This window comes from Onychomys torridus, chromosome 13 (assembly GCF_903995425.1).
Source record: "Onychomys torridus chromosome 13, mOncTor1.1, whole genome shotgun sequence".
Taxonomy (NCBI): Eukaryota; Metazoa; Chordata; class Mammalia; order Rodentia; family Cricetidae; genus Onychomys; species Onychomys torridus.
Window position 1 is genome coordinate 65,206,149 of NC_050455.1, and position 11,446 is coordinate 65,217,594.

The 11,446-nt window shown below is 47.5% G+C and overlaps 1 protein-coding gene across 2 annotated transcripts in view; it reads left to right on the forward strand.

The window, feature by feature from the left end:
* The first annotated feature begins 7,758 nt into the window (after positions 1 to 7,758).
* Positions 7,759 to 11,446, forward strand: part of Skor2 (SKI family transcriptional corepressor 2) — a 45,302-nt gene continuing 41,614 nt past the window's right edge. Inside the window, exons 1-2 of one of the 2 annotated variants that reach the window (XM_036205270.1) lie at positions 7,759 to 8,043; positions 10,183 to 11,446. The exon at positions 10,183 to 11,446 is cut by the window's right edge and continues 1,393 nt beyond it. In XM_036205270.1, coding sequence (XP_036061163.1) covers positions 10,233 to 11,446 — 1,214 coding nt within the window. In that variant the 5' untranslated portion in view covers positions 7,759 to 8,043; positions 10,183 to 10,232. The remainder of the gene's footprint in view (positions 8,044 to 10,182) is intronic. The other variant, XM_036205271.1, reaches the window with a different exon arrangement.

Below are 11,446 nucleotides of genomic sequence, written 5' to 3' on the forward strand. Positions count from 1 at the left end.
AACTCTCTAGAGTCTCTGGACCAAGCAGCCAATGCAGTATTTCACTGGGACTCCTTGAGGCCATCCCACAAGCAAAGGTATGTGTCTTACTAGTAGAATTTGGTACTAGCATTTGGAAAAAGTTGTTGTAGACTGTACTACCACCACTGGCTGTGAGACTCAAACTTGCCAGGGACTCCAGGAGCTTCCCTCTGAGTTTCTCTCCTGCTTAAGAGTTTCCATCATGCCCTCTTTATGTTCATTTCCTTGCCTCTGAGTATTCTAAAGCCCAGCTTGACTTATGATATTTCCCAAGTGGGAATTACAAGCAGCTTATGAAGAGGAAAATTGTTGCCCAAGTCTCAAGGAGTTTGGACTTCAGCTTCTGCAGTCCTTTGGTTGTTTTCCCACCCACATCCGCTCCCCTCCAAATCTAAAAACCCAGAGCTTTTAAGAACTAGGAGTTCTGAAGGGGCAAAGGGAATGGAGGGGAGAGACTTCTGGGATTGTATGTTCACCAACAGGGACAAAACCTAGGAGGAATGTGAAACTAAACAAAGAGGTAAGGAGAAATCAGATGGAGAGGCTAGCCCTGGTGCAGCAGGGGTTGTTTATTTCTCATATAAAACACAACTCTCCCAGGTAGGAAGTTACTGCAAACAAGTATCAATAATGAATGGCTCTCCTGTAATAAAATACTTACATAATTAGCACAAGTCAAGTGGTTGCGTTATGTTGACCTTTTGGCAATTCTGAGCCAGAGAATTTTGCTCCAGAAATCCTCAGAATGCCATTGATGTTCTCGAGAGAAGGTGAGAACCAAGTGCTTGCCTAGCTCTCTGTTCTGTTATGATGTGGTTTTCCATTTCTAAACCAGAACGTAAGTACTTCTGAAATATAACAGAAAACTCTCTTTGGTGAATTCAGAACAGTCATTAACATTCAGTTTTAAGTGAATGTTAACAGTAAATAAAGAAATCTCTTGATTGTAATAGTAGTAACAAAGCAATAATTACCCAGTAGGTGGTCATCAGTAATGATAAATGTGTCATTATTACTGTGTGAGTCTGGGAACTCGCTTTTGGAAACTACTTCAGACTTTTTAGCAGCATGGCTGGTTACAAAGCATTTCTTAGCCTGCAAAAGCCATATAATTTTATACACAATTTAGGTGAAAATAAATTTAAATCTGTATATTACATTTTTAATTTCAAGTTAGTAATTAAAGTTGGTTCATTATGTCTCCTCTGAAACCCTCAGTACTCATCTCCATGGTTTGTTTGTGCAATTTGTTTCTAAGACACCCAAGGTTACACAGTTCTAAAAGATGGAAAATTTAATTATTTGCCTACATTAAGAGTTTGTTGGTGATATCATAATATGTTTTGAAAAAGTTTGGGATGCTTATTGCCTTCGGTCTGGGGATATTCCTAAAAATATGACACCCAGCAAATATTCAGATAGAGTATTGAAAGAACTTTTCATTTTTGTGCGTTTCAAGGTATTTCTTCTTGAACAACAACAACAAAAAAAAAAACCAAACCTCTTTCAACCTTGGTGCTTAAAAGCTTCAAAGTTGGGGTAGCTAACCATAAGATTTATTTGACTAACACGTCGTGTCCCTTTTGCTAACACAAAGTTAAAGTTTGCATACAAAAGAAACGCTAAAGGCATGTTGCTTACTGGAAACCAAGAGAGCACATGGCAGTTTATCAGTGTAGTAGTGAACAGCATCAAGCTTGGGGGCAAAGCAGATTTTTCAGGTGGGTGGTACTAGGGAAAAGAACAGGCAAAGAAAAACAAAAATGTCTTCATTTCCCCAGAAAATAAAACCTAATGTTTCATCTAGCAGTGTCATCTGGGGAGATGTTAAATGTGTATCTATGTCATTTTCTCTCCAGTGACACGTCAACAGACGATCTATACTCCTCCCCTAGCCACCTCCCTCCTTCTCTTTTCCAAGCTGTGAAAGGTCCTGTTCTACATCCTCTGTGTCAGTCACTCCTTAAACTAGTTCCCTGAAATAAAGAGCCACTTAGAGAATAAAATAAGCCCAAGCCCCATTTGATATATTTTGTAGTAGTTGAAATCTTCATACAATTAAAGACTCTAGTGGGAATCCACCCATATATACTTGCCTTGGCTTTCTCTTTCACAATCTCTGCTTCTTAAATGACTCTCTCTCTCTCTCTCTCTCTCTCTCTCTCTCTCTCTCTCTCTCTCTCTCCCATCTCCCATTTTCTCCTTTCCCTTCTTTTGGAATGGCAATCAAAAAATGCAAGCATCTTGTCTTGTTATTCATTATTACAGCAGCATCTTTTAGATGCATCTTTGCCAATGAAAACTCCATGTAGATGCCTATCCTTTTGTTGTAGCAGCCTAGGTTATTCAGAAGCAGAGACAAAAGCCTGAAGTGATGTGATCTAAATGAGCTCTGGGGTTTTCCAGCTGGGACCACCTCCATTTCAAAGGACCCCCTCCTTTTCAGTGTGCAGAGAAGGGGAGTGGAGGGGGTGGGTCATATGTGTATGCATGCTCCCGGAGAGGGAGAAAGAGGAGAGGGAAGGGAAGAGTGCCTAGTGCACTGTGTATTCCCAGTGTCACTGTTCCTCTTTGATGCACATTTGCGAGTGTATTTAGGGAAAGCGTGCATCCACAAACCTTCGGGTGTTTTTGTTGCCTTTGAATTTCATCTTGATCAGCTAATATTTCTTAAGTGACCACCACATATGCTAACTTCATGCTCCAATCTGGATTTATTTCTTCTTATAAGTGATGTGCACACATGCCTTGCTGTGTTTGTAGGTGTGGGAGGACCCTGAGAAAATAAATATTCATTTTCTGCTTAAAAAAGAAAAGAAAATCCCAGCAGCAAATGTCCTAATTGTTCCTGGTCCCTGCGAATGGATAAAGAGCCTTCTCTGCCATTTACCCAAGTTCAAGTTTTCTTGTAATAATGGCTTCCTTTATAAAGAAAAATTAAGGCTTGGTTCTTCCCCTGCTGTTCCCATTTCTTACAAAAGTGTGTGCTTGGAACGTGTGAAGGAATCATTGATTCCCATGAAGAATTTAAGGGTGCATAGTTTGGGAGTGCATTTTCTCTTTTCTTCTCTTCCCCAAGAAAGTTGGTGTTCTAACTGCTTTTCACCAGCAGCTGGGGGAAGGATCCCTTTTAGTAGGAGAATCCTCAATGATTGTTTCTGCCTCCAAGGACCTTTATCATTTCTTTATGATTTCCATCATGAATGACCCTTCGGTTGGCTTCCGGTCCTTGTTTTACTTCATATGACTCTGAATGAGTCAATGTACTGAAAATCAGAGCTAGGCTTGCCAAGTTGTGGAAAGGATGGTAATTGAGAATTGAGAGTAGTCAGCGATCATTAGCATTACAATCATTATCCTTGGAAATTCTTATTATTAATTTCTTTAAAGTGGGATGAACAAACATTTGTTGGGATTTGTGGCTACTTGTATATAAAATAAACACTAAAACTTGGTGTGGTGACACATGATTGTAATCACAGCAGTGGGTAGGCTAATGCAGGAGAATTGAGATTTCAAGACCCCATATCTATAAATAAATAAATAATGCTATTCTGGGGCTGGAAAGGTGACTTGGTGTGGCCTAAAAAATACATACATACAGATTTGAAGAACACATACTACTCTTGCAGATTCAGTCCCCAGTGCCCCACTGGTTGGGTCACCTTACCTGTTCACTCCAACTCCAGGAGAATCCAACACCTCTGGCCTCCTCAGGCACCCGTACTCATGTGCACATATCTACACACAGATGCACACAAAAATATGCAGTTAAAAATAAAATAAATATTAAAAAGTACTATCAGTTAGGACAAAATACAGTTTTAAAGGGAAAAACTGATATTCCTGGGGGTAACATGGTTTCACCTCAGCGTTAAGTTGAAGCATCATTGCTGTTACTTATTATGGAGCTGTTGATGCTCTCTAGCACTTCTAACAGATGGAGCTGCCGTTGTTCTCATTCTCCAGGGAAGGGCAGTTTAAAATACCACGTATTAAATGTGCCAAGCACACCATATGTATATTGTTTAATTCTCACTTCAACCCAGTGAGCTACCAGTCAATGCCCTCATTTTGCAGGTGAAGTTTGTGAAATGTAGGTATCTTAGCAAGGTTCCACAGCTGAGAAGTGGTCACAGAGAAACTTGTACCAGCTTCACGTGACTACAATCCCCTTTATTTGGTGACTTCATCTGTTCACCAGGCTTCAAGTTTCCTTATGGATCTCCTTTCGCACCCCTGGGAGTGACAGGGAAAGCATGTGTCTCCTGACTGATACAGAAATACCACGCCAGGAGCGTCTACGTCAATGATAGGAACAGAGACACTCCTACCGGAGAGTAAACAAAAGGAGAACAGGAGTGATGGGGAACTAGGGGGTGAATCTTTTGCTATGTAACTTCTGATTGTAATGGATTTATTGTATTAAGGTCTTTATTTTCGAAACGGGCCAGATGTGAGCAGTTAGAAGTGTGGTTCCCGCATCACCTCTTGCCTGCCTCTTAAGTGCAATGAGCCCTGCCTCTGCCCAAACCTGAATCTAATGCTCCCATGGCGACCAGCTGGGAGGTTTCCTCTAGGATCCGTTAAGCCTCGGAGCAACGCGTTGCGTGAGCACCGCGGACAGCTCCTCCCCTTGCTTTGGCCAGGGCGTGCTACTCAGCCAGATCCACTGCGGACTCGGAATCAACCCGCTTCCAAAGTGGAAGAAGCTCGGCCCTGGCTTGGTTTGAGCTCTCTTCCACCAGTTGTTAATAGCCTTAGCTATAAGACTCCATCAGCGCTGGAGTGCTGTCCGTGTGCTCTTGCCTGAAGGCCTCGCCTCTTGCCTCTCCAGTTCCGAGGGGGACTGCTCGGTTTGTGGTTTTCCTTTGGGTCCGAGCGTCTGGGCTCCTTTACCTGTCCTTGGCCTGGGTGAACCGCAGCCGCCCGGAATGGAGATGGGAGTGGAAATGCTCTCCTTTGTGAGGTGATAGATCATGCAAGCGGGTGACACCAGTTTAACCAATAAAACGATTTGAATCAATTAGCAGGCTGAGGAGAGTCCCGACGTGTAAAACGCATGTCCGCTCGAATAGGAAAGCATTGATTAACTCATCCCAAACTGCTTTCTCCCGCCTGGGCCAACTCCTCCCAGGGTCTGTCAGGGTCCCAGATGCTAGGGCAAGGACTGTCCCAGCCTTGGGGAGCAGCAACAGGGGACTTGTTCAAAACAAAGGGTCTCTGAGACAGTGGGTAGCAGAGATGCTCACAGAACTCAAATGGGCTCCCATGCACCTCCTCACTCCGACAACCAGATGAGATTCTCTGAGAGCAGAATGCACTTTGAAAATAACTGCTTTGTGCCTTCGAAATTCCAAGAATCTTCGAAATCCCAAGAATGCAAAAACGCCCTGTTTTTTTTTTTGTTTGTTTGTTTGTTTGTTTGTTTTGTTTTGTTTTTTTTAAACAGGACACCCAGACTCACTGGGAAAATAAAACAGTGACTCTTCTTATAAGTATTTGCATAAAAATATTTAGCCTCCCACTACACTCTTTCTAGTGAAACTTTTAAAAACTGAAGTATCAGGCTTATATTCAGTAAACCTCCAAATCACTGTGATAGGTGAGGAAGAAGTGACAGCCAGGGTCACCGGGGTGGGGCTTCACTGCAGGGACAGACAGACAGATGATTTTTTTTTTAAAAGGAAAGATTTCTGTTGTGGTTTCAAGATGGGGTTTCTCTGTGTTATTATAGCTCTGGCTGTCCTGGGACTTGCTTTGTAAACCACGCTGGCCTCAAACCTTCAAAGATCCAGTGCTGGGAATAAAGGCATTCGCCACCACTGCCCAGCAGATCTTTTGAAGACACCTTTTTAATAGTAGGAATCTGTCTTTTTAGTAAATGAGGGAGCTACACGGTAAAAGCATGGACCCTGGGGCACTTCTTCCCTACAGCACTGCCCCGGCATTTCCCAGGGGTACTTCAGAGACAGATGATCAACTCCTGTTACCCCAATTCCAGTCTCAAGGCCCACCCATTTGCAGCTTTCTGCAGAGCTAAAGCTTTCCTTCTAGCATCCTGGGCTCTGGGGGCAGTCAGCAAATCTAAACCTATTTTTTAGGCTCTCTGGATTCCAACAAGGAAGAGGCAGGCTTGGCCCTGGAATCTTGGGGAGAGAGAAATAGGCTTGTCTTCCTGGCGATGAGATTGGAGAATGGCAATGGTATTTTCTAGGCAAATGAACCTGAAGGCCCCCAAATCTAAGTTCTCCATCTTGTAGAAGGTATATAGAAGCATTAAAGAGAAAGCAAGTACTGAGCTGATTTCAGCCCCTTAAGACAGGGTCTTATTTGTGCTTTTGGTGGTCTTAGAAATGAGGAGATTGGAAAAACTATTTCACTGCCATTTGAAACTTCTGCCTCAAACAAATGTCACCATTTTCATGCCCCTGAAACTGTTGGGAGAGAGAGAGAGAGAGAGCCTCCTGAGTAAAGGCCCTTCCTGGCTCTCCTTGGCTTTGCTAACCTTTGGAGACATGTTAAGCTCTCACGTTTTTATACTTGTACTTCGGGGCTGTGTGTTTGTGCTGTAATGGTGTCTGGTTGGGCTTTGGGCTTCGTGGAGTCAGTTCTACCCTTTCTACACAGAACTAGCCATCCCCAAGCCTGTTTCCTCTGGCAGTAAATGGACTTCATCTAGGATAGTACTGGGAGAACACTTGCTGCCGCTGTCCCACGCAGCAAGTACCTTCCTCAGAACGTCCTCCAAACAAATGGCTTCTTTAGTTTCTGATAAGCTGGCCAGTGGCTGTTCTGGCTCTTAGGAGCCAGCCAATTAGGAGATAACATTGCACACTTCATTAATATCCCAGGGTGTGCCTCACTTTGGAGAACTATGGGGAGAGATTCTTTCTCATTCTAGTTGGTTCCTTTTGGGTGAAGGTCTGCATGCTCTTTGAGGAATCTCTAGAAATGTATTTCTCCAGGGGAACTGGCAATTTTTCCAAAGGCCTGTCAGGTTGAGGACCTCTATAACAGACCACCCCATTTTTCCCTTTGTGCTGACATGGCCTGCATATAGATCTTATACAATGAGTTGCAGGGGTGTTCTAACCATCGCTGGTAGACAAATGCACACTGGCACCCACTGGTGTCTTCGCCCAATTGTACCCACGGTGGACCAGACAAGACTCAGTGGCTGCTTTGCCCTGAAAAGCAAGCGCAAACCTGGGGTCGCTCATCTCTTCCCGACTCTTTCCCAGTTTTCTGCCTTGGTCACCCAATGTAGAAACTTCTCTGTTTTCTCTCCTTCTGCAGTGTTTCAGACAGAGGTGCTGAAGGTAATCTGTTCCCCAGCTGACTGCGTTTTGTTTCTTCCCACCCGGAGGCAGCTAGGAGGAACCATTCAGGAGGAGGAGGACTTCAAGGAGGGGCTAATTCAGGCAGCCAGACACTTAGTTTACAATGTTCTAGAATCTCCCTAGGATGCACACAAGCTGTTCAGCTTTGGACTCCTAAACCAGATCCAGCCTCATTGCTGTTTGGTTCCCAGGTTGGGGAGCTGTCAGTTGCCCTGGGCTAGGTGGTGGCTTTCGTGCCTGCTGGGAAAGGATCTCTAATGTAGCTCCTTCTCGCTTTCGCTCTCCTCCTCCCTCCCTGTAACATGCCAGCCCTTTAATGTGGAGTGTCAGGGAGACGGTGACGTCACCCTGCCCGCTGGGTGGCGTCCCCTCCATCGGACACGAGTTCAGAGACAGAGAAAGGCGCTGTCAGACTGCGCTCCACTCAGGGCTCGCCTGCCGCGGGTTTCCTCGTGCCCACACTTTCTGTGGTGGAGGGGACACCCCGCCGCAATCCAGGCCCTCGTTCTGCCCCCCGCCGGGGCTCGAGCGCCATTAGCTAGCGCCAGCGCGGGATTCTTCGCTCAGCTCGCCTGAGTCCGCCCGCTGGATTCGAGGACCCGCTTGGATGCTTCGCCTCCGAGCGTCCTCGGAAGATGGGCCAGCAGCCACGCGCCTAAAGACATCGAGGGGTTACCAGGTACGACCCGAAGCCACCCGGCCTGACAGGGCACCCAGCTGGAGGTTGGAGAAGCCCGGCTGAGCAGTTTCTGCCATAGGTGGAGGGGCGGCTGGCCTCTGACATGATGGGTAGCAGAACCAGAGTTTGAGGGTCTTTGCCTCCTGAGGCAGATGGAGAAGTTTGTCGGGTTCCTTTTTTCAGTTCAACTAACTTTTAATTGTCTCTTCTTTCACCCCTCAAATGTACCCCAACCGAAATCTTACTCTGTCTCTGCTGGGTTTCTGGAGTTTCTGGAAGAGTTTGGGGGTAAAAAGAGGGGGGGGGCACCCAAGAGCAGGCATTTCTGCTGGGTCTTCCGCAAGAAGGCTGTGGTTCCTAACGCAGAACCAACTCAGCATCCGTGGCCCGTGTTTTTAAGAAGCGAGAGTTCGAGTTCTCCCAGGGTCTTATTGATATGATACGGTCTTCTCTGAGAGAAAAATGAGCCTGGGAGGGTCATCCGCCGAAGCTAGGGCTAGTTGTGTCAGACTCAAGTATCACCACGCCTTGAGTGCCATTTAATGCCCCCTAACCCCCCAAAATATCTCCTCTGATCTGTGAAGTGACTGACACGCCTAGCGATCCTCTCCTTCGAACAAGAAGGCTTGTTTGGCCTTCTTGGAGATCGCGGAGCGCGGAGTGTAAGCTGAAGATCCTCGGGGCGGCGGCAGGTCAGAGGAGGTCATTCAGATGTCATGGGGACCCAAAGAAGGAACATCGTTGTAATCATTTGGTCGAGGGGACTGGTTAGTGTATTCTCTGTGATCGCTGTAATAAAATCCAGTTTGCTGCCAGGCGATGGCCACTGGTGACTTTCCAGGTCATGGGACAGCTTTTGCCTCTGCATGGTGCAGGTAGGTAGCTACGGGAAGACCATTGCTTGTTTTCCTGAGGAATGTACCGTTTAACTTGTTTTGACTTACTGTTATTTTCGCACAGATTTCTTTGCTCTGCCTTTTCTATATTTCCAACTTAATTGATATTTATTTTTTTCCCCCATTGGGTATCCAGCTGGCCAGGTGAAATCAGAATTTTATTTCAGACTGAACCCATACATCACTTTCAGTGCGCCCACGATTGGTTCCCTAATCTGGAAAGTATGGTTACTTCTGGGCACACTCTCCACATAGAACAGTATGGTCACAGCCAAGCGGGCAAATGTCACAGAAGTTGACTTGTGTGAAATTGAATACACTTTTTAAACCTCTGCCAGTCGTGATCCCCAAGTCATTTCTTTGCGAGCTTTTGGGTTTAACACGTTTGCCTGCACTGACCCGTCCGTTGTATAAAGATGGCAGGAAAGGACTTTTTAATGCTTATGTCTCCAACTTCTTCTTGAGCCACCTACCTAGAACTAGAAGTCCTTATATCATGAAATGGGTCTTTGAAAATCTGGAAACGACATACTTTATTTGGGGGCAACCATGCAGCCCTCAAATGTTCTAATTACAGTAAATAAAATAATGCCTGATAGCAAGGGCAGGGAAGAGGAGATTTCGTTTTACTTTAATGAACAGTGTTGCAACCAGTGGTGAATCTCACCCCAAGGAAACCACAGACACCGCAAAAATCACTTTTCAAAATGTTTGGGTTAAATTTGTTTTAACCAAAATCAATTTTTTTTCAGGCACATCTGAATGATATCTCTCTCTCTCTCTCTCTCTCTCTCTCCCTCAATTTTGACATTGATGGCCTAGCCGGAGTTCATCATGACTTGTATGTCATTAACTACAACAATCATTTCTTTCTAGTTCCTAGATCGGGCACATATCTTGTTCCAACAATCAATTTATTCCATAAACCGGGGGTGTCCTGAGATTCTTAGGAATTTGCTGAAACCGATAAATAGATAGGATGACAGATAGGTGGACAGAATTTGCTTGGGACGAGTAGGACAGAGGACAAATTGCTAACTCCAAGTCGCTGAACTTTCTCAAGGGCGACCTTGAGGGGAATTTTAAAAGATGACCTTTGTACATCTGAAACTCGCTCAATTACCCGGTAATAACCACGTCTTAATCGAGGCAAGGAGCTATTGTAATTTTCAGTTAGTTCTCATCCCCCTCCCCCTGTCTTAAGACCGGGAGGTTCAAGTCAACTTTCTCCTTTCCTTTCCAGTCTCCCAGGCAAACCCGGAGCGCTCAGCCTGCGGTTCCGCAGTGGAGGAGATGGCTTCCAGCCCACTGCCGGGGCCCAACGACATCCTGCTGGCATCGCCTTCGAGCGCCTTCCAGCCCGACACGCTGAGCCAGCCACGGCCGGGCCACGCCAACCTCAAACCCAACCAGGTGGGCCAGGTGATCCTCTATGGCATTCCCATCGTGTCCTTGGTGATCGACGGGCAGGAACGCTTGTGCCTGGCGCAGATCTCCAACACCCTTCTCAAGAACTTCAGCTACAACGAGATCCACAATCGCCGCGTGGCGCTGGGCATCACGTGCGTGCAGTGTACGCCGGTCCAGCTGGAGATCCTGCGGCGTGCTGGGGCCATGCCCATCTCTTCGCGGCGCTGTGGCATGATCACCAAGCGCGAGGCCGAGCGCCTGTGTAAGTCGTTCCTAGGCGAAAACCGGCCGCCCAAGCTGCCGGACAACTTCGCCTTCGACGTGTCGCACGAGTGCGCCTGGGGCTGCCGCGGCAGCTTCATCCCAGCGCGCTACAACAGCTCTCGCGCCAAGTGCATCAAATGCAGCTACTGCAACATGTACTTCTCACCTAACAAGTTTATTTTCCACTCCCACCGCACCCCGGACGCCAAGTACACGCAGCCAGACGCCGCCAACTTCAATTCCTGGCGCCGCCACCTCAAGCTCACAGACAAGAGCCCTCAAGACGAGCTAGTCTTCGCCTGGGAGGACGTCAAGGCCATGTTCAACGGTGGCAGCCGCAAGCGAGCGCTGCCTCAGCCCAGCGCGCACCCCGCCTGTCACCCGCTCAGTTCCGTCAAGGCAGCTGCGGTGGCGGCCGCAGCCGCAGTGGCCGGGGGCGGGGGCCTGCTGGGCCCGCACCTACTGGGCGCGCCACCCCCTCCGCCGCCACCACCACCCTTGGCTGAGCTGGCGGGCGCACCGCACGCCCATCACAAGCGGCCGCGCTTCGACGACGACGACGATTCCCTACAGGAGGCAGCCGTGGTGGCTGCAGCCAGCCTTTCCGCTGCCGCCGCCAGCCTCTCGGTGGCGGCGGCCACAGGCGGTGCTGGGCCGGGTGCAGCGGGTGCTGGGGGTGGATGCGTGACCGGCGTGGGCGTGGGCGCCAGTGCGGGGGCTGGTGCGGCAGCTGGCACCAAAGGCCCACGCAGCTACCCGGTCATCCCAGTGCCCAGCAAGGGTTCCTTTGGGGGCGTGCTGCAGAAGTTCCCGGGCTGCGGGGGTCTCTTCCC